Source organism: Coregonus clupeaformis, chromosome 14 (assembly GCF_020615455.1).
Source record: "Coregonus clupeaformis isolate EN_2021a chromosome 14, ASM2061545v1, whole genome shotgun sequence".
Taxonomy (NCBI): domain Eukaryota; kingdom Metazoa; phylum Chordata; class Actinopteri; order Salmoniformes; family Salmonidae; genus Coregonus; species Coregonus clupeaformis.
Genome location: NC_059205.1, coordinates 27,519,327 through 27,538,068, shown reverse-complemented (window position 1 = coordinate 27,538,068; position 18,742 = coordinate 27,519,327). Strand labels below are relative to the sequence as shown.

The window sequence follows — 18,742 nt, the reverse complement described above, 5'->3', positions numbered from 1 at the left end:
TATCTTATGTTCACTGCCTCTTATTGTTATTCCCTCTAAAGATGGGTGGTGTCTTATTGCCTGTGCTAACGGCTCGATGTACAAGGAGAAGAGAGTGGGTGAAAGATTACAGCCTTGTCTTGCCCCTCGTTCTATACTTATCGTTCGTGACAAATGTCCATTCATCTTTATTCTAGCAGTCGGACATGAATACAGTGTTTTGATGCACTGTATCACTTCTTTGTTGAAACCAAATCTATCCATAACTTGGAATAGATATTCCCTTCCCACTGAATCAAATGCTTTTTCTGCATCTAGAGAGAATGTATTGTTCTCCTTATGTTGTCCTGTGTCTGTCTATTTCGTATGAAACCAGTTTGATCCCTGTCAATCAATTCTGGGATTATGTCCTCCATTCTTTTGGCTATTATTGATGCATACCATTTATAATCCATGTTAAGACTTGCGATAGGTCTATTGGAACTGCATTCCTTCTTATCTTTACCCTCTTTTGGAATTACAGATATTATGGCTTCTCTCCACGATGGTGGTAGATCCCCCTCCCGCAGATTCCAGTTAAAACAGGCCTGAAGTAGAGGTGTTAGTTGTACTCAGAAGGCTTTGAACCATTCTGAAGGAAAGCCATCAGTGCCTAGGGATTGGTTTGCTTTTAGATTAGATATTGCATTATTCATTTCTTCAATGGTTATTTCTGAAGTAAGTCTATCATTTTGTTCCGTCCCAATTGAGGGGAGCTCAAGTGAGTTCAAAAAATGCTCTATTGTCTGTGCATCTGCCTTCTCTGGTTGCTTGTACATATTTGTATAGTATGTGTCAAATGCATTCTGTATTTCATCCAATTTGCATGTAATCTTCTTTGTTTTGGGGTCTTTTATTTAGAAAATTGTATTCTGTGCTTGTTGTTTTCTGAGTCTCCATGCTAGTAATTTTAATGCCTATGAGTCTGCTTCATAATATCGCTGTTTCAGGACCTAAGCTTTTTCTCTACTTCTTCAAGATAAATCTGGTCAATTTCCTGTTTTACCTTTGGAATCTAACGTAATATAAGAGGGTCTTTGAAATGAAAATGAGATCGTTCTAAGCTTCCTAATGTTTCCTGTCATTTCAGCAGTTTCTGTGATTTAATATTTTTCTTGAAAGATGATGTGGCTATGATCTTCCCTCTACTAACTGCCTTAGCTGCATCCCACGATGTAGCAGGAGATACTTCCCCGTTATCATTATTCTGCAGATTGACGTTCAGTTCAGTCTTTATTGATTCCTTGAATGCTGGATCATTCAGCATGCGTGTATTAAGCCTCCATAGAGTATTTCTTGGTTTGCTATCAAGGTGTAGAGTTAGGTAAACTCCATTATGATCTGATGTCGCTTTGCCCGATCCTACAATCCTTAAGCTTGTGCCTATCTGCACTGTAAATGAAAAGTAGTCTAACTTGGATTATTCAGTGTGGCGGGCTGAGTAAAAAGTATATTCGCTATCTGACATATGGAAGTCGCGCCATACATCAAACAGTCCTAAATCCTGTAATATCCTATTGATCTTTTTAGCAACCAGACTAATTTTCCTATTTAGATTTGTGCTGTCCAATTTTGAGTTTCAAATCATGTTAAAATCCCCTCCACAGATAAGCGTGCCAGTGGTTTATGTGGCAATTAAATCAAACACATTCCTAAAGAAGACCATGTCACTCCCCGGGGGCGCGTAAAGATGAAATAATTTAACTTCCTAGTGATCCAGTTTACATTTAGCAAAGATAAATCTACCCTCCTTGCCTTCTATTTCTGATATAAATTAACTGAATTTGGGATCAAAATTGCAACGCCCCTTCTACTCATTTTACTCCTGAGTGGCGCAGCAGTCTAAGGCACTGCATCTCAGTGCTACAGTGGGGAAAAAAAGTATTTAGTCAGCCACCAATTGTGCAAGTTCTCCCACTTAAAAAGATGAGAGAGGCCTGTAATTTTCATCATAGGTACACGTCAACTATGACAGACAAATTGAGAAAAGTAATCCAGAAAATCACATTGTAGGATTTTTTATGAATTTATTTGCAAATTATGGTGGAAAATAAGTATTTGGTCACCTACAAACAAGCAAGATTTCTGGATCTCACAGACCTGTAACTTCTTCTTTAAGAGGCTCCTCTGTCCTCCACTCGTTACCTGTATTAATGGCACCTGTTTGAACTTGTTATCAGTATAAAAGACACCTGTCCACAACCTCAAACAGTCACACTCCAAACTCCACTATGGCCAAGACCAAAGAGCTGTCAAAGGACACCAGAAACAAAATTGTAGACCAGCACCAGGCTGGGAATACTGAATCTGCAATAGGTAAGCAGCTTGGTTTGAAGAAATCAACTGTGGGAGCAATTATTAGGAAATGGAAGACATACAAGACCACTGATAATCTCCCTCGATCTGGGGCTCCACGCAAGATCTCACCCCGTGGGGTCAAAATGATCACAAGAACGGTGAGCAAAAATCCCAGAACCACACGGGGGACCTAGTGAATGACCTGCAGAGAGCTGGGACCAAAGTAACAAAGCCTACCATCAGTAACACACTACGCCGCCAGGGACTCAAATCCTGCAGTGCCAGACGTGTCCCCCTGCTTAAGCCAGTACATGTCCAGGCCCGTCTGAAGTTTGCTAGAGTGCATTTGGATGATCCAGAAGAGGATTGGGAGAATGTCATATGGTCAGATGAAACCAAAATATAACTTTTTGGTAAAAACTCAACTCGTCGTGTTTGGAGGACAAAGAATGCTGAGTTGCATCCAAAGAACACCATACCTACTGTGAAGCATGGGGGTGGAAACATCATGCTTTGGGGCTGTTTTTCTGCAAAGGGACCAGGACGACTGATCCGTGTAAAGGAAAGAATGAATGGGGCCATGTATCGTGAGATCTTGAGTGAAAACCTCCTTCCATCAGCAAGGGCATTGAAGATGAAACGTGGCTGGGTCTTTCAGCATGACAATGATCCCAAACACACCGCCCGGGCAATGAAGGAGTGGCTTCGTAAGAAGCATTTCAAGGTCCTGGAGTGGCCTAGCCAGTCTCCAGATCTCAACCCCATAGAAAATCTTTGGAGGGAGTTGAAAGTCTGTGTTGCCCAGCGACAGCCCCAAAACATCACTGCTCTAGAGGAGATCTGCATGGAGGAATGGGCCAAAATACCAGCAACAGTGTGTGAAAACCTTGTGAAGACTTACAGAAAACGTTTGACCTTTGTCATTGCCAACAAAGGGTATATAACAAAGTATTGAGAAACTTTTGTTATTGACCAAATACTTATTTTCCACCATAATTTGCAAATAAATTCATTAAAAATCCTACAATGTGATTTTCTGGATTTTTTTTTCCTCATTTTGTCTGTCATAGTTGACGTGTACCTATGATGAAAATTACAGGCCTCTCTCATCTTTTTAAGTGGGAGAACTTGCACAATTGGTAGCTGACTAAATACTTTTTTTCCCCACTGTAGAGGCGTCACTACAGACCCTGGTTCGATTCCAGGCTGTATCACAATCCGGCCGTGATTGGGAGTCCCATAGGGCGGTGCACAATTGGCCCAGCGTCATCCAGGTTTGGACGGGATAGGCCGTCATTGTAAATAATAATTTGTTCTTAACTGACTTGCCTAGTTAAATAAAGGTTAAATAAAAAAATTAAAATAAGAAGAGAAAAAGGTATTCCTATATCCCATTTTCTTGAGTTTCTCGTGTTCAGGACGGGATAAGTGAGTTTCCTGCCAGAATAATATGTCAACTCTCTCCCGTTTCATCTTTGCTGTTACCTTACTTCTCTTGATGGCACTCCCCAATCTGTTTACATTGAGACTTACGACCTTAAACCATATCAACCTAAAAAAGAACGAAAAAACAAGAACAATAAAAAAGTTTACCAAAGTGGGGAAAGACTTTGCTATAAGGACTCCCATGTCAGAGGACTGTGTCTTGCCTCTGGAGTTTGATGGGATGAACCTGACCGCTGGAGGGGCCCCTCGCTCAAATGTCAAAATGCGTGACACAAACAAAAACTGTTGGAACCAAAAATAAAAATGGCGCCTTTTTTGTTGCTTACAAGAGAAAAATGTATAGGTCATGCGCTAGGGGTGTGAGTATAATGTAATAGGGGATAAATAATGGAACAAAAACAGTCTGGTCTGTATCTCATAGCCTACTATGTGTTAATATAAGCTATTAATTATATGCAGTCCATTCATTGAATCCTCCCCATGATATGTCCTTCTGTCACCTCGTTGTCACTGTGTCATTCATCCTTAGCTAATAGATCTGTTATTAACGTGACCATACATAATGTGTCCATAAAGGCCACATACTTTTGGCTACTTACCCTTACACAGCAGTGGGGGAAAATAGGAGAGCTGTTTTACCTCTTGCAATGTCAACCATAACGGCCCAATATGTCTAACAGCTCGCGGTAACTGTTCAATTGGATTCATTGTCTTCTATCTTCTCTCTTGAATGTGAACGTCCTCTCGCTGAAGTGACTTCCCTCTTTCTCTGCGACTCTGCTCGCCGACCACGGTCCATTGGAGCTGCTTGAGTCTTTCCGCCAGTGAAGACTCCTTTCTCCTGGGGGAATACTCCACTGGGATGCCCCTCGACTTCAGGTCCTCAACCGCCTCGTCTGCATGCTCGTATGAAACCGGGCCATTATCCAGAAATACTCAAATCTTTGCCTTGAAATGGTGTTTGGAAGCAATTCCTTTTCTCCTTTAGTGCCTTCTTGATAGGGGTGTATTCCTTCCTTCTTTTCAGTATCTCTCCCGCATAGTCATGATCAAAGAAAACTATTTGACTGAGAATTATAGGAACCGTACAACTATGGATCTTGGTGGGGCGCCGCTGGGGGGTTTTGGGGCCAGAGCTCGGTGTGCTCTCTCGATTCCCAAGTCAGTGTCGTCTTCAAGTATTTATTTGAATAGACCCTCCACGAATTTGGGCATCAAGACTTTTTCTGTGCCCTCAGCCACAGAATGTTATTACGATGTGAAAAACCTTCCGAGTTCTGTCACTTTTGCCTGTAGTGCGTGATGGCATTTTAAAGACTGTACAAGTGCGTCTTTGACCACAGTGTTACATGTGTCCGTTTCCCCAATGCGCTGTTCTGCATCCCCCATTCTTGTAGAAGTTCTTCTTTGTTTTCTTCGAGTTTCTGGTTAATGTCCTTCTTGAACTCATTTAGTTATTTTTGTACATCTTCTCGAAGTTCCTTTCGAAAGCCAGCGAGCACCTCCCGCAATTCCTCCTTTATCACCTCACAGAATGAGGGTTGTTTTGCTGCTGCTAGCTCGTTTTCGCTAGCATTAACCATCTCTGTTTCGTCTACGATTTTAGCTTCTCCTATCTTGTTACGGACTATCGTTGTAGCTCCATAACCTTTTCCTACTTTCCCCTTTTCCATTTTAGTGTAAGTTACTTTAATAATCAGAGTAAATATTTTAATTTATGGGGAAAATACCCAACCGATATGCAGTACGAAAAATCAGGCAGCCATTTCCTAAATTGCGTCACCGGAAGCCCAGAGAAGGAAAACTTTTCATAAAACTTAAATACAGGAGACAACAGTTTTAAAACCCGTGAACAGTGTGGAACTCACTTGAAAAATTGGTGTTTATATGCCAAGGTTTGCCTAAAGCCCGGCCCACTCTGGGTCCGGCTATCCCCGATTGTCCGTGCCATTTGGGGTACTGTTGTCACAACGAGCCTCACTCGGTTTAGGCGGTAAAATGCGTTCCAGTAACCGGCTGTCACCCAGAGCTGCACCGCACGCATAAAAAATAGACCCAGGGAAAAAACGTTATCATGGAGTTTACTCTACCGACCAGTGATAGGCACTGGCGACAAAGTGCCTTGTAACCTAGTTGGAAATGGGACAGACAGCTCTAAAAAACGGACCCCTTTTGTTGTAGCAGACAGGGGCGATTCGTAAATTAATCTTATTCCCAGGAATGAAAAGCATTGAACTGGAGACAGACAGTTCATTTGGGGGGCTCATATGAACCATAGAGACTGCGTGTGGGATAAAAGCGTGGTCGTGTCCAACCCTGCTCGTTCCCTCGACTCCATTACCAACAACTAATCGCCTATATAGCCCATAACCTGTATCACTAGACACCTCATAGGGACTAGTGAGCTACAGGCAGGAAATCAGGAATGATACCAGTAATTAGCCACCAATGGGGGAGGGACGCCCCCTTGCGGACAGTGACCCAACTTGTCACTCTCACCCTGGGGACACTGATATCCCCTTGAACCCTATGAACACCGTTGAACATGGGGTAACAGAGGGGGCAGCATTAAACATGGACAAGCTTCCAACATACGTTGTAATTCCGTGAGACTGTATAGCCTGCATGAAGCCCGGCCCCTTTACGGGCACAGGGGGCTCTGGCAATGGCTGACGTAGTAACCGTTTTACCTAAAGTGGGGGCACTGTTGTCACAGACCCAAGCCAAAGCCCCTCGCTCCGGGGGTTACCCCAGCCAAGTGCCCGGGGGGATACTTCTTCATCGGCGGTGCACAAAAACTCAGTTTCCTTCACTCCCTCCAACTCCAGGAACTGAAAATAGGAATAGGGTTGCCATAACGCCAGGGGAAAGCTAGTAAGTTTCACTCGCCGGAAGTTAAGCATGCTAGCCAATGTTAGCCAGGAGGCTTTTTAGCATAAGCTAGGTTAGCTAGCCTCTTTGACCGCAGCACAGTCAGTTTAGAATAACTAAGCAACTTAACGATACATATACTAAACAAGAGAGCTACCCCAGCAACTCCACCGTGGGGAGACAAGAATAGCTCGTAATAGCTAGCTTGCCTCAGTGAGTTAGCCAACCTGGCTTGTTTAGCTAGCCCGGTCTCGAAAGTCCACATAAGAACGGATCACTGAGGTGGGACCGGACCCTTCATCAACAAGTCTGGGAAGAGAGGCAAGCGATGCTTGACCGAGGCAGACACAGGCGGCGGGAGGTACCCACCGAACCTGGCCGCCCCTCTCTTCGAATAGCCTCCCGTAACCGATGACAGAGTGCACAGGTGCCGGGTTGGGCACAGGCAGCCACCACATACCCCACGCCCAGGCAGACAAGACATTTGCTCTGACCACCCATTCCATCTCCGCTTCCTCCACCTCGGTCCCAGCCGAGGTACCAGCATCCGGGAAAGGAAAGTCACCATCAGTAATTCCAAGCTTCCTCAAGAATGCTACACATCTTTCCAGGAAGTTTGTAAGCAGTACGTGGCAATGCGCACACGGACTGGTTCAATTGAGGGCCGCCTGAGCGTGCTCCAAACCGAGACAAACTACACATAGATCTTAAGTATCTTTCAGAGAAATGCTATAACCGCATGACTGGGGGCATGATCTCGACCCCATACCCGGCTTAGCCTTTGTCGTCTCTGTCGTTTTCTTGGCCATCTTAGTCATTGCACCAACAAATTGAAGAATAACTAACTATTTGTGATTAGAAAACGTATGAGAACCAGTACAGCGTCCAGGGGGTGAGCACTCTACCACTATGGGACAGTTTAGTTAGCGCAACGTAAGACAGTTTCATTTTCCAATTGTTTGTTTTAGTAGCGTGAATCGTTCCTGTTTTTACATTTTAGTCATTTAGCAGACACTCTTATCCAGAGCGACTTACAGTAGTGAGAGCATACATTTTCATACTGGTCCCTCGTGGGAATCGAACCATGCTCTACCAACTGAGCCACACGGGACCACACCGCGGTGAAGAGTGGAATAATTGAAAGAAAGAATCCGAGCATCACACTTATCACCTGTGGAAGGCGGGGCTTCTCACGAGGCGTGGATTTCATTGACCTTGTCAGGCGTGATTGTAGATCGTTCAACCGAAGTCGCGAGAGTGCAACTCCCCATAGTATGTTGTACCGAAGTTGGCTGACTGAAAGGGAACGCTCCAGAATCTCCCATAAATGTTCAATTGGGTTGAGATCTGGTGACTGAGACACACACACACACCCTTTAAACCCCCTATGCTCCTTTGAAACCTCTCTTTCAAAGTCACTGAGTTCTTTTTTTTATACATGACCCTAAGCATGATGTGATTTTAATTTCTTAATTAACTCAGGTTCCACTCCTGTGTGGAAGCACCTGCTTTCAAAATACTTTGTATCCTTCATTTACTCAAGGGTTTCCTTTATTTGGGCAGTTACCTGTATCTATGGAATATTATATTATAGTAATGTCCTCAATCTGTTTAGTACACCAAATCTACACCAAGTAGTATAATAATAGTCTTGTGTATGTAATTTAAAAAACATTTGTTTAATTGTTTTCATTGAAGGAACAAATGTTCAATGACAATATGTATATTTTTTACGCCCTTAGCTAGTTAGCTGGCTAGGCTAATGTTTCTCATTCATCTCCAGGTCCACCAGACAGGGCTCTCCAGCCCACCAGGGCTCCACCCACGGCCCCTCCCCCACGCTTCCACCCCCCCTTGGAACCCCGTAAGCACGACCGCCAGGTCCGGCCCCACCGCCCTCCTCAGGGCGCCAAACCCTCCAACCCCTACGCCAAACCCAACATCTGTGACGGAGGCTTCAACACCGTGGCCATCCTCAGACAGGAGCTGTTCGTATTCAAGGTAGGTTGGCATGCACAGATACTGTATAATGTACACTTGTCTAGCCCATAAAATCTAATAGACAAAGTGTTAAAAATAAATTGATTTTGCTTTCCGGTTCCGGTGGCATGCATTGAAAAGTGTGGCTTTTTCGTGGCTTTCTTTTGCTAATTACTATAAATTAATGGACTTTTTTCCTAAAACTTGTCAATACTAAACATCATATTAAGGTGTGGGACATTCATTGTGTGACAAGGAATAACTAGCAGGTCTATTACGCTCCAGCAGCTAGAATTTGTCTGTCCACAATTCGACAGTGGTAATATGGCGTCTCTCAATACCAGACTTTACCAGATTGTTCGTGAGGGGGGAACGACCAATGTGTGAGTTTCCCTGTGGGGTCCTGCTTTTTGTTTTACATCCATGGGCTTATTAACACTAAAGATAATAATTACATCTTTAATACTACGTTTTTTGGGGGGGAAACAATGGCAACACTAGCTATTCTCTCTTGGAATGTGAAAGGCCTAAACTCAACTATTAAACGTTCCAGCTGTCTTGATATCCTAGAATAGAAACCATATTGACATAGCAATGCTCCAAGAAACACACCTGCTACAAAAGGACGCACATAGAGTAGAGAACTATTTGTACAAACTGGCTGCGTTTTCATCAGCCCCAAACAAAACTAAAGGTGCACCCAAGGGATTTTTTACAAATATTTAAATATACTTAAATCATACTTCATTAACATATTTTAAGTATATTTAAAATAATCTAAATGTGAACTATTTTAAATACATTTAATGCATTAATGTCAATTTTATTTGTATTTTATTACCATTTAAGTATATTAAATACACAAAACAATATCTAAATTGGGGCCATTTTTTGGTACTTAAGTATATTCTTAGTATAATAGATAAAGAGCAAAACAAATATACTTTGAATACACCGTAAGTACATTTTATGTGTATTTCTCATAAATTAAGATGTATGTTTGGAATATTTTTCTTCTGTATATTTATTTATATTATTATTTTCACTCTGTCATTTACATCATTATTGTGGAGTCACCTCAATGTTGTTGATCCAGCCTCAGTCTTCTCCCATCACAGCCATTGAACTCTGTAATTGTTTTACAATCAATCACCAATGGCCTCATGGTAACATCCCTTAGCAGTTTCATTCCTGTCCTGCAGCTAATTTCAGAAGAACAACTGTACCTTTGCTATGTCTGGGTAGTTTATTACAGAATCCACAGCATAATTATTAACTTGACCATGCTTAAAGAGATATTCGATGTCTGATTTTATATTGTTACCGATCTATTAATCATAGCCCTTTTATGAGTCTTTTGAAAGGCTCCCTCATCTTTGTAGTTGAATCTGTGCTTGAAATTCAATACTTGACTGAGGGGCCTTACATATGTTGTATGGGGGACAGAGGAAGGGTTAGTCATTTAAAAAATAATGTCAACCCCTATGACTTCACACAGATCCATGTAACATATTCTGTGATTTTGTTAAGACAAATTGTACTCCTGAACTAATTTAAGCTTGCCTAAACAAAGGGTCTGAATACTTATGCAATGGCTGTAGTTTAGTGATCTAATTTGTATTGTCTATTTTTTACTTTGACATTACAGAGTATTTTGAGTTCATTGTTTTTTTTGTTTTTTTGTTTTTTTGTTGACAAGAAATGACAATTAAATCAATTTTAATCCCACTTTTTAACACAATAAAATGTGAATACAAGGGGTATGAATACTTTTGCAAGGCACTGTATAATTATAGTGTACTTGATCACTCACAAGCAGAGTTTCATAAAAAAAATCAATGCTTCAACTTAAAAACAACTCTAAGTGTATTTTGAATGAATATACTAAATTACAATTAAAGCGATTGAAATTGAAGTACAGTGATGATAGTGAGCATATAGTATACTTAAAAAAAAACAATTAATTTAAAGTGCACTTTTAATAAGTGTGTTGAAGTGTAATGATATTATATGTATTTATAGTATACTTAAGATATACTAGAAAAATACATCTCGTATTTGAAGTATATTATTGTTTTTTTTTTGTATATTTAAGTATACTTTAGTATATTTTAGGATACTTGTAATATATTAAAATATACTATTTTGTTTCGCTTGGGTAATCATTATGATACATAAGAAATAAAAAATTACCATCTTGGGTAAAGGCAAAGACCAAGAAGGCAGAATCACTTTCCTTAAATGTATCCATAATGGAAAGAAAATGGCCTTTATTAATGTGTATGCTCCAAATTCACATGATCCTACTTTTTTGATTCTCTGAGCAGCATATTGTTAGAATTAAGTGAATTCCAACTGGTTATTGGGACAAACATGAATGCCATTCTGGACATGCGGGACAAAACTAATAAGACCAACAACAATCCAGAGACAACCAAGGCTCTCCAACATATACTCTCTGATTACAACCTCATTGATGCCTGACTAGCTCATAACCCTAAAGCAAAAGAGGACACTTTCTATTAAAATAGGCACAAGACAGTCTCCCGTATCGATTTCATGCTATTATCTACTCCTGTATTTTCTTTCATCAAGAAAATAGAAATTCAACATATTAGCATATCTGATCATCATGCTTATTAATGCTAGATACAAATGTCTGAATCTCCTAAAAGAGACACAAGATGGTGCTTTAATGTTTCCTTACTACAAAATCCTACTTTCTGTGAACAATTTGAAACTGAATTAAATTAATTCATAATGATTAACAGAAATTCAGTCGATGATCCTCAGATTTTATGAGATGCCATTAAAGGTTTTATTAAAAACAATGCAACTGCATTTCATCTGGGCTGAATAAATCACAATAAAAGAAGATTGTTGTTAACGACGTTAGAGCATTCTTAACAAACACTTTTTTCAGACTAGGTAGCGACTACTCTTTTCAAAGTCAAGACAAATCTAAATCTATTGATAAGACAGAGAGCAGAATTTGACATCCATCGAGTTAGACTCAACCTTTACTTTCATGGTAATCGACCCAGTCATCTACTGGCTAACAAGCTTTGCAGTAATGATCAATTAGCGGATATTGCAACTATTGAATCTGAATCAGGTGAATTAATATCAGAAACAAAATTAATCAACCAAAGATTCTCCTGTTTCTATAAAGAATTGTACACCTCTGATTGTACAACCACACCAAGCCAGATTGAGTCATTTTAAAAAGCTATAAGAACTCCTCAACTTTTCTCAACTGAAGAAGCCAGCTTGCTGGGAGTCCACATCTCTCACCATCAACTCAAAAGGGCATTGGATAACATGAATGAAGACAAATCACCTGGTTGTGACGGTATTCCTCCTGAGGTCTATACATTTTTTTGGAACCAATTAGGTCCACTGCTACTTGAAATGATTAACACAGCCGTTCACAAAGGTTCATTTTGAAGGGATGTAAATACAGCACTAATTTTGCTTTTATTTCAAAAAGGTAAGGACTCCACCCAGTGCTCTCACTATCACCTTCTATCTTTGATAAACACAGATATTAAATTACTTTCAAAAATTATACATTTCTTTAAATTGAAAATTCTGTGAACTGTCTTGTGTAAGTTTTAAATTGACACAATACCTGTTAGCAAAGGTGTCAGTCTTGCATGATGTCTACTTTGATGCTAATTAGCATTTTTGAGTTTGAGAGTAAATAAAACCTAATATATTGACTAAAGTCACCTTGTCCGAGAGAGATTTACATGATTATCAAAACGTCACGCCAGGTAAGCCTACACGAAACACAGCCCTTATTTTAAGTGTTTCTAATATTTCCTATGGGAAAAATTAATGGTGGAAAAATGATTGGAACCATTTCCCTGTTTGAACGCTAGATTTTATGGTTATTATGACACCTCCACTGTGGGGCTCTATATATACCCTGCCATCTCCCTCAGAGCATTAAAACTCATGGTACCCTTCGCCAGCTCATATCTGTGTGAATCTGGATTCAGTGCTCTCGTCTGCATTAAAACCAAATATCGATCCAGGTTGGATGTGACAGCAGAGATGAGGTGCACACTGTTGACCACGCCCCCTGACTTTGGATGGAGACATGTTGGCTGGGTGGGGTTGGGGGAATGGGATGTGAGGTTGGGGGTGGATGTCACGACTTCCTCCGAAGCTGCCTCCTCTCCTGGTTCGGGCAGGCTTCGGCGTAGCTCGGTTGAGTTCCGTGTATTTTGTATTGCCGGGGTATATTTTCCCTGTGTGCCTGTTTGGTTCCAGTGCGCACTGGACTGTTTGACCCAATTCCGGAATAAACTCTGTATTCGGTGATTACCCTACAGGTTTTATAAAGTTATAATTTGAAATGGATAATGTACCTGTAACCACAACCCCCCAGTGGAATCAATCACGGCTCATTTTAGGGAATGCGACGAAGCAGGTTTCAGAGTTTGGGTTACACTATTACAGAGAACGGGATGAAGATAATGTGTTTTTGTCTGCACGTGTGTAGGACCAGTGGTTCTGGAGGGTGAGGGACAACTCAGTGGTCCCTGGCTACCCCATGCAGATCAACTACTTCTTGAAAGGCCTGCCTGCCAAGATCGACGCCGTCTATGAAAACAGCGAAGGGAAGTTTGTCTTCTTCAAAGGTGAGCAAAAGAGAGGAATGAGAGGAAAGAAGGAGAGGGGGGGAGATGGAGGAGATGAAAGGGAGCTTATTTTACTCTTGTATCAGCAGAAGGTAGCATTACATTTGAAGGGTAGTTCGAGGAGAGCAATTGAGAGAAAAAGACAGAGCAAAGCAGTTTGTCACAATGTCATATTGATAAGTACAAGAGAATGCCAATGCAATTAGTAGAAATATGGTTTATATGTTCTAAATAGCATCCATTTTGTACTGTATGATAACGGGTGAGAGTTCAGCCCCTCCTCCATCCCTCCATCTCTCCATCTATCCTTCCCTGCATCCCTCCATCAGGCAGATTAACATGACATCTGTCACCCAGCAGGATCACAGAGAGCATCATGATTTATTTATTCCCTCGTGGAGGAGCTACTTACTGGACTGGACAAATGTATTGACTGTCCAGTATCCAGATGACCTTTCCCCAGAGCTTCCTATACAGTTAATCTCTTTCCGTAAAGTGTTGAGGCGAGCAATTAAGGAGAATGAGAGGCTCAATTAAAGATGTTACACAACTGCAGTATTTGAAGCACCACTCCCTTCTGCCCAGTTTCCCTGATGTTGCTACAGCATAAAGCTGTTTTTACCATCCCTGTAAATGTCGCTTCTGCGGAGAGATCGTTTTCTAAACTAAAACTCATAAAGAACCATAGAAGCATTAGACTCTCGGTCTGATATATGCTTTTGAACACCTGAGTAAACTCCACTCATTGCACTGGCGCTGTCGTAGCCTTGACCACGGCATTTGTTCACTGATATCCCATTTCTTTCAATCAGTTTCTTTTTTTCAAGGCCTGAGGCACTTTTTCAGTCACATTCCTGAAGCCCAAGAAACAAACACTTAGCTTCCTAGTACATATTCAAATTAAAACGGTTTATAACTGACTTTTTGGAGGGTTACTGTAAAAATGATTAAATAAATAAAATAGACATCAAGGACAGGCGGATGGGCCCCCAGAGGTGTGGGCCCCCCGCCTTGCAGAGGATGCGGGGGTGTCCAGTACGCCAGTGTAATAAGCCTTCATTATTGGAATGAATTAAGTAGCATCAATAGCACCAATACTGCTCACAGTGTTACAGCAAAAAGCAAGGGATATTTCTTAGCAAAGTGTAAAACATAATGTTTGCACCCAGGCTCTGTTTGTGATTACTGGATAATTATGACCACTGATCCATTTGTGTCTGGGGTTTTTTAGGGAACCGCTTCTGGGTGTTCAAGGACACTACTCTGCAACCCACCTACCCTCAGGATATCTCTCTGTTTGGAAGTGGGATGCCCACCCAGAGTATAGAGACCGCTGTGTGGTGGGAGGATGTGGCAAAGACATACTTCTTCAAGGGAGACAGGTCTGTTTTACCTTTTCATTTCTCCATGACACCACATTGGTTTGGTTCATAGTGAAGATAGAGTGTAGCTGATTATAGAATTGACTGGCAGGCATTGATGTCAAGGGGCCTGGATGCTATGGAGGCTTTGAGACCATCTATGCGTTACATTAGATTTGTTAGATTGTGAATTAGGTTATACATTATACTGTATTAGTTTTTATCAATGACAATGATACAGGCTAGCTGATATAGAATTGACTGATATTGGCACGAATGTTGAGGGATTTTCTGCTAAGGAGACCATCCTGTGTATGTGGACTGTAAAAGGATAAGATGCTATAGTTAGTACATGATGTTTACCAATATGACTCAAATATTTTGTGAAGCTGTCATGATAGATTAAATCATATGAGGTGCTGACCCTGTTGTGAGAGCAGATAAAATGATTTGTCATGATGCTGTCATCATTCCGCAGCACACTGTTCACTAATATGATTTTCTGTTTTTAAGACCATGACATCATCCCTCTGTGTTTGACAGCATAACATTATCTTGAACCTTAAAAGTTGTGTGTATGTGTAGAAGATCATGAGATTATAACGTTGGTGCGTGTGTGCGTGTGTGTGCAGGAAAGCAGGAAATGCAAACTTGTAGTGTATTTGGGTTTTAAAAAAGCTTCAAAGTTTGTAATTTCCACTTTGAAATTTCAGACTTAAGTTGCCCTAACGAAAAATGTATCAACCCCTATAAAAATTTCATTAATTATAATCCACATAATAATTCATATTTCCTATTAATGCAAGATTATTTTCCTGCTGTAGCAAACTGGCTCAAATTACGATCCTACATCTGCATTTATGGATATTGACTGCACTGTTTCATTCCTACCTGGCTTTAGATATTGGAGGTACAATGAAGAGATGAGGAACATGGACCCTGGTTACCCCAAACCCATTACGGTGTGGAAGGGCATCCCTGACTCCCCTCAGGGGGCGTTTGTGGACAAGGCCAACGGTAGGCCATCCATTCCTCCCTCTATATCATCCTCTATCTCTGCATCACATCTCTTTCTAATGACTAAAATTGGCCTCTTTGCTCTTTGCTCTATGTAGTAATTTATGCCTTGCTTCTCAGTACAGGAAGTAAATATTGTGTTCTAAAACTTTTTGGCACAAGTCATTTTATTAACTTGTATGAATGTTTCAATGTTGAGTATTTTTCTCCTGTGAACAGGATTCACCTACTTCTACAAGGGGAAGGAGTACTGGAAGTTCAACAACCAGCGGTTGCGTGTGGAGCCGGGCTACCCCCGCTCCATCCTGAGGGACTTCATGGGCTGCGACGGCCTGCCGGCCGACCCCGACTGGGACTGGAGCCCCCCAGAGGTGGAGGAGCGCCACTCCGATAGCAGCAACGGTGACGTGGACATCGTCATCAAGCTGGACAGCACGGGGGGCACAGAGAATGCTGTGGCTATCGCCATCCCCTGCATCCTGGCGCTGTGCATGATGGTCCTGCTCTACACCGTGTTCCAGTTCAGGAGGAAGAGCACGCAGAGACACATACTGTACTGCAAGCGCTCTATGCAGGAGTGGGTGTGAGCTAAACCTGAGAGGGGACTGGAACTGTAGGGGAGGTGGATGGAACTCCCACTAGGGACTATAGGGAAGAGTTGTCAAACTCCTATTGCTCTCTAACTGTTGAACTAAGCCCCTCTGTGGATGGACAGTATATACAGTACAGTAGAGGAGTCCTCCTAACATGTTCAAAACTGTGCTTTGCCCTCTTTGTGACATGCAAGGTGGAGTGACGCTAGCCGTCTTCATTCAAGACTATGAAGGACTGTGGCTACCAATTCCAACTAAGAGGTGTCTGCTTTAACTCTTGTCTCTATCATTGGGTACACTTAGTAGTTATTGGAGAAAGAGGAAAGCTGTGTGGGACCTATGTCTATCTCTGTCTCTGCACGCCAGTAACAAGCCCTTACTAACTAACTACAGTACAGTGGACCATTTAGCAATAGGCTACTACTTTTTATTTTCATGTCCTAGTAAAGTTCAAGTTGCCCAGACTCTGTGCTTTTTGATTTAATTATCTTTAAAATATTAGTACTTGTGAGGTGGACTGTCTGATACCCAAACCAAATATGACCTTTGACCTATCTTCCCTTCCCAGAAAGGATTACGACTCCGGGATTCTTTGATGGGATGTTTAATTCTAAACTATGGATCTAATATCATCATGACATGACATTACGCTCACATTTTCTTTGGCCATGTCTTTTCCATATCTGCTCATGACCATCCGTCTGGTCTAGTGTGCTCTCTGTCTGTGTGGTCTATGTGAAGCAGCAGCAGCTAGGAACAGAGATGAGAACTGAATAAGACTGTTGTGGCAGTCTGTCTCTAACACAGGGGCCAAAACCATCTCTGCAATATTTTGGAGACTGCCTTAATCATAGCGTACTTTTGTTATGTTTCTTTGTGTGTGTTTGTGTGTCTGTGTGTGTGTGTGTGTGTGTGTGTGTGTGTGTGTGTGTGTGTGTGTGTGTGTGTGTGTGTGTGTGTGTGTGTGAGAGCGTGCGTGCGTGCGTGCATGTGTGCGTTTACATATCTACAGTACGTAGGCTCTACAAATCTGTATGAAGATGGTGGTATTGGGTTTTACTCTATCCATCCATTTCTGAACATCTTTTGACATGTCGTTCTTCTGACTGGCAGTGACAGCGGTTGGTTTTTCAAGTATCCTTTTACATGGTGTGATAAAAAAAAGTATAAGAAAAGCATAAAGAAAAAGTGGCAAAATCCTGGCTGTGATCTGAAGACATATACAGTGGGGAGAACAAGTATTTGATACACTGCCGATTTTGCAGGTTTTCCTACTTTCAAAGCATGTAGAGGTCTGTAATTTTTATCATAGGTACACTTCAACTGTGAGAGACGGAATCTAAAACAAAAATCCAGAAAATCACATTGTATGATTTTTAAGTAATTAATTTGCATTTTATTGCATGACATAGGTATTTGATCACCTACCAACCAGTAAGAATTCCGGCTCTCACAGACCTGTTCGTTTTTCTTTAAGAAGCCTCCTGTTCTCCACTCATTACCTGTATTAACTGCACCTGTTTGAACTCGTTACCTGTATAAAAGACACCTGTCCACACACTCAATCAAACAGACTCCAACCTCTCCACAATGGCCAAGGCCAGAGAGCTGTGTAAGGACATCAGGGATACAATTGTAGACCTGCACAAGGATGGGATGGGCTACAGGACAATAGGCAAGCAGCTTGGTGAGAAGGCAACAACTGTTAGCGCAATTATTAGAAAATGGAAGATGCAAGATCTCACCTCGTGGGGCATCAATGATCATGAGGAAGGTGAGGGATCAGCCCAGAACTACACGGCAGGACCTGGTCAATGACCTGAAGAGAGCTGGGACCACAGTCTCAAAGAAAACCATTAGTAACACACTACGCCGTCATTAATTAAAATCCTGCAGCGCACGCAAGGTCCCCCTGCTCAAGCCAGTGCATGTCCAGGCCCGTCTGAAGTTTGCCAATGACCATCTGGATGATCCAGAGGAGGAATGAGAGAAGGTCATGTGGTCTGATGAGACAAAAATAGAGCTTTTTGGTCTAAACTTCACTCGCCGTGTTTGGAGGAAGAAGAAGGATGAGTACAACCCCAAGAACACCATCCCAACCGTGAAGCATGGAGGTGGAAACATCATTCTTTGGGGATGCTTTTCTGCAAAGGGGACAGGACGATTTGAGGGGAGGTTGGATGGGGCCATGTATCGCGAGATCTTGGCCAACAACCTCCTTCCCTCAGTAAGAGCATTGAAGATGGGTCGTGGCTGGGTCTTCCAGCATGACAACAACCCGAAACACACAGCCAGGGCAACTAAGGAGTGGCTCTGTAAGAAGCATCTCAAGGTCCTGGAGTGGCCTAGCTAGTCTCCAGACCTGAACCCAATAGAACATCTTTGGAGGGAGCTGAAAGTCCGTATTGCCCAGCGACAGCCCCGAAACCTGAAGGATCTGGAGAAGGTCTGTATGGAGGAGTGGGCCAAAATCCCTGCTGCAGTGTGTGCAAACCTGGTCAAGACCTAC

At 41.9% G+C, this 18,742-nt stretch overlaps 1 protein-coding gene across 4 annotated transcripts in view; it reads left to right on the top strand.

The window, feature by feature from the left end:
* The window catches only part of LOC121581069 (matrix metalloproteinase-16-like), a 50,290-nt gene extending 33,115 nt beyond the window's left edge, over nucleotides 1-17,175 (top strand). For all 4 annotated transcript variants that reach the window (XM_045224896.1, XM_045224895.1, XM_045224894.1 and 1 more), the window contains 5 exons: nucleotides 8,417-8,634; nucleotides 13,124-13,262; nucleotides 14,494-14,644; nucleotides 15,525-15,640; nucleotides 15,860-17,175. In XM_045224896.1, the coding sequence (XP_045080831.1) occupies nucleotides 8,417-8,634; nucleotides 13,124-13,262; nucleotides 14,494-14,644; nucleotides 15,525-15,640; nucleotides 15,860-16,227 (992 nt within the window). In that variant the 3' untranslated portion in view covers nucleotides 16,228-17,175. The remainder of the gene's footprint in view (nucleotides 1-8,416; nucleotides 8,635-13,123; nucleotides 13,263-14,493; nucleotides 14,645-15,524; nucleotides 15,641-15,859) is intronic.
* The last annotated feature ends 1,567 nt before the right edge of the window (nucleotides 17,176-18,742 follow it).